This window comes from Histoplasma capsulatum, genomic scaffold, assembly GCF_000149585.1.
Source record: "Histoplasma capsulatum NAm1 scaffold_1 genomic scaffold, whole genome shotgun sequence".
In the NCBI taxonomy this organism is placed as follows: domain Eukaryota; kingdom Fungi; phylum Ascomycota; class Eurotiomycetes; order Onygenales; family Ajellomycetaceae; genus Histoplasma; species Histoplasma mississippiense.
In genome coordinates this window covers 4,831,026-4,832,437 of record NW_001813982.1, presented here as the reverse complement: position 1 = coordinate 4,832,437, position 1,412 = coordinate 4,831,026, and the positions used below count along the sequence as shown (strand labels likewise).

The window sequence follows — 1,412 nt, the reverse complement described above, 5'->3', positions numbered from 1 at the left end:
TCCGCCCCTGCGCAGAGGCGCAACCTCAACAACTTCCGCAAGGGTGTCCGACAAGCCCTCTCCAGCGCCTTCTCCAGCACCGATGTCGTCGAAGACCTTGAAGCCCAATTCCTCCAACTCAAAGCCCTAGCCGATATATCCCCCTCCAAATCAAAACCCACAACCGAACCTTCCACTTCAAGCCAAGCCTCCTCCCCCACCACCACCACCACCACCAACACTTCCTCAACCTCCTCCGCCAATCTCCCCGAATCCGTCCTCCCAACCCCGCCACCCCACGAAATATCCTCCGCAAAACCCACATCCTCCCCAAGCACCCCTCAAGACCCCGTCCTCGCCGCCGCCCTCAAACAAGCCATCGAAAACCCCACCGCCCCGCTGGACGAAACCACGCACCCCCAGATCTCCGAGGAAGACCTTACCGTCCTTCGCCAGGCCCTGTACCAGCTGCACGAGAACCCGATCGACAGTCTGAAGCCGTACGCCACCCCCTGGCGGCCGCGCGACTACATGAGCGCCTTCGCGTTCATCCCGCGCTACCTGGAAGTGAACCAGAATATCTGCGCTGCCGTGTATCTGCGCCATCCCGTCGCGAGGCCGGGCCGGTCGGAGGTGCCGTCGCCGTATCCTGATTCTGTTAACGGCGCGGCATTTGTGTGGTATTTGAGGCGGAGGTAGGGTGTGGTTTGTGTTACTCTTTTATTTTATTTTATTTTATTTATTTTATTTTTTTTTATTTATTTTTTATTTTTTTTTTTTTTTTTTAAAGGGGTACGGCAAGAGGAGAGAGGCGGCGGTGGTTTGTACGTATGTACTTAAATGTATGCATGGATTTGGTAGCAGGAGGGGAAAAGGAGCATGTAGTCTTGTGTATGTTGGCGATATGGAACACTGTCTGTATAGTAGAACATTGATTTTTTTTTTTTTTTTTTTTTTTCCCTTTTTTTTTATTTTATGCTATTTTTAAAATAAATAACAATTGTTTAATTGTGAAATGTGTGAGCACTTCTGTTGCTCTCCATTTCTTGTCCTTCATTTTTGCACTTCTATGTAATGAAGCTCTCTCAGTATCTCTTGAAAGCTTACTGTGCCATGCTGTTCTGTTACAATATTTGTACATTATAACTCCCTGAACATAGACTACACCTTATCACTAAAAAAAAAAAAAAATTAAAAAAAAAAAAAAAAAAAAAAACAAATATTTGGCAATGAATGCAAAATCTGGCTTAATTACATAATGAGTACAATGAGAATAAATCAAATCCCAATCAGCCTTTGCAGTTCTGATTGCTGTGAATTACTCTTGTTATTCCAGTGTGTTCGTTCTTCTCTGCCAGTTTCTCCACTCTCTTCAGCTGATCATTCTTGGCTTGGGCGGGGCGAGTAGATCTGTAAAAACATGCATAAAAACA

At 46.0% G+C, this 1,412-nt stretch overlaps 1 protein-coding gene across 1 annotated transcript in view; it reads left to right on the top strand.

Moving 5' to 3' along the window:
• The window catches only part of HCAG_01362 (mitochondrial 37S ribosomal protein NAM9), a gene marked incomplete at both ends in the record, with an annotated part of 2,080 nt that extends 1,402 nt beyond the window's left edge, over positions 1-678 (top strand). The window contains one exon of the mRNA XM_001544265.1: positions 43-678. Coding sequence (XP_001544315.1) covers positions 43-678 — 636 coding nt within the window. The remainder of the gene's footprint in view (positions 1-42) is intronic.
• Between the last annotated feature and the right edge of the window lie 734 nt (positions 679-1,412).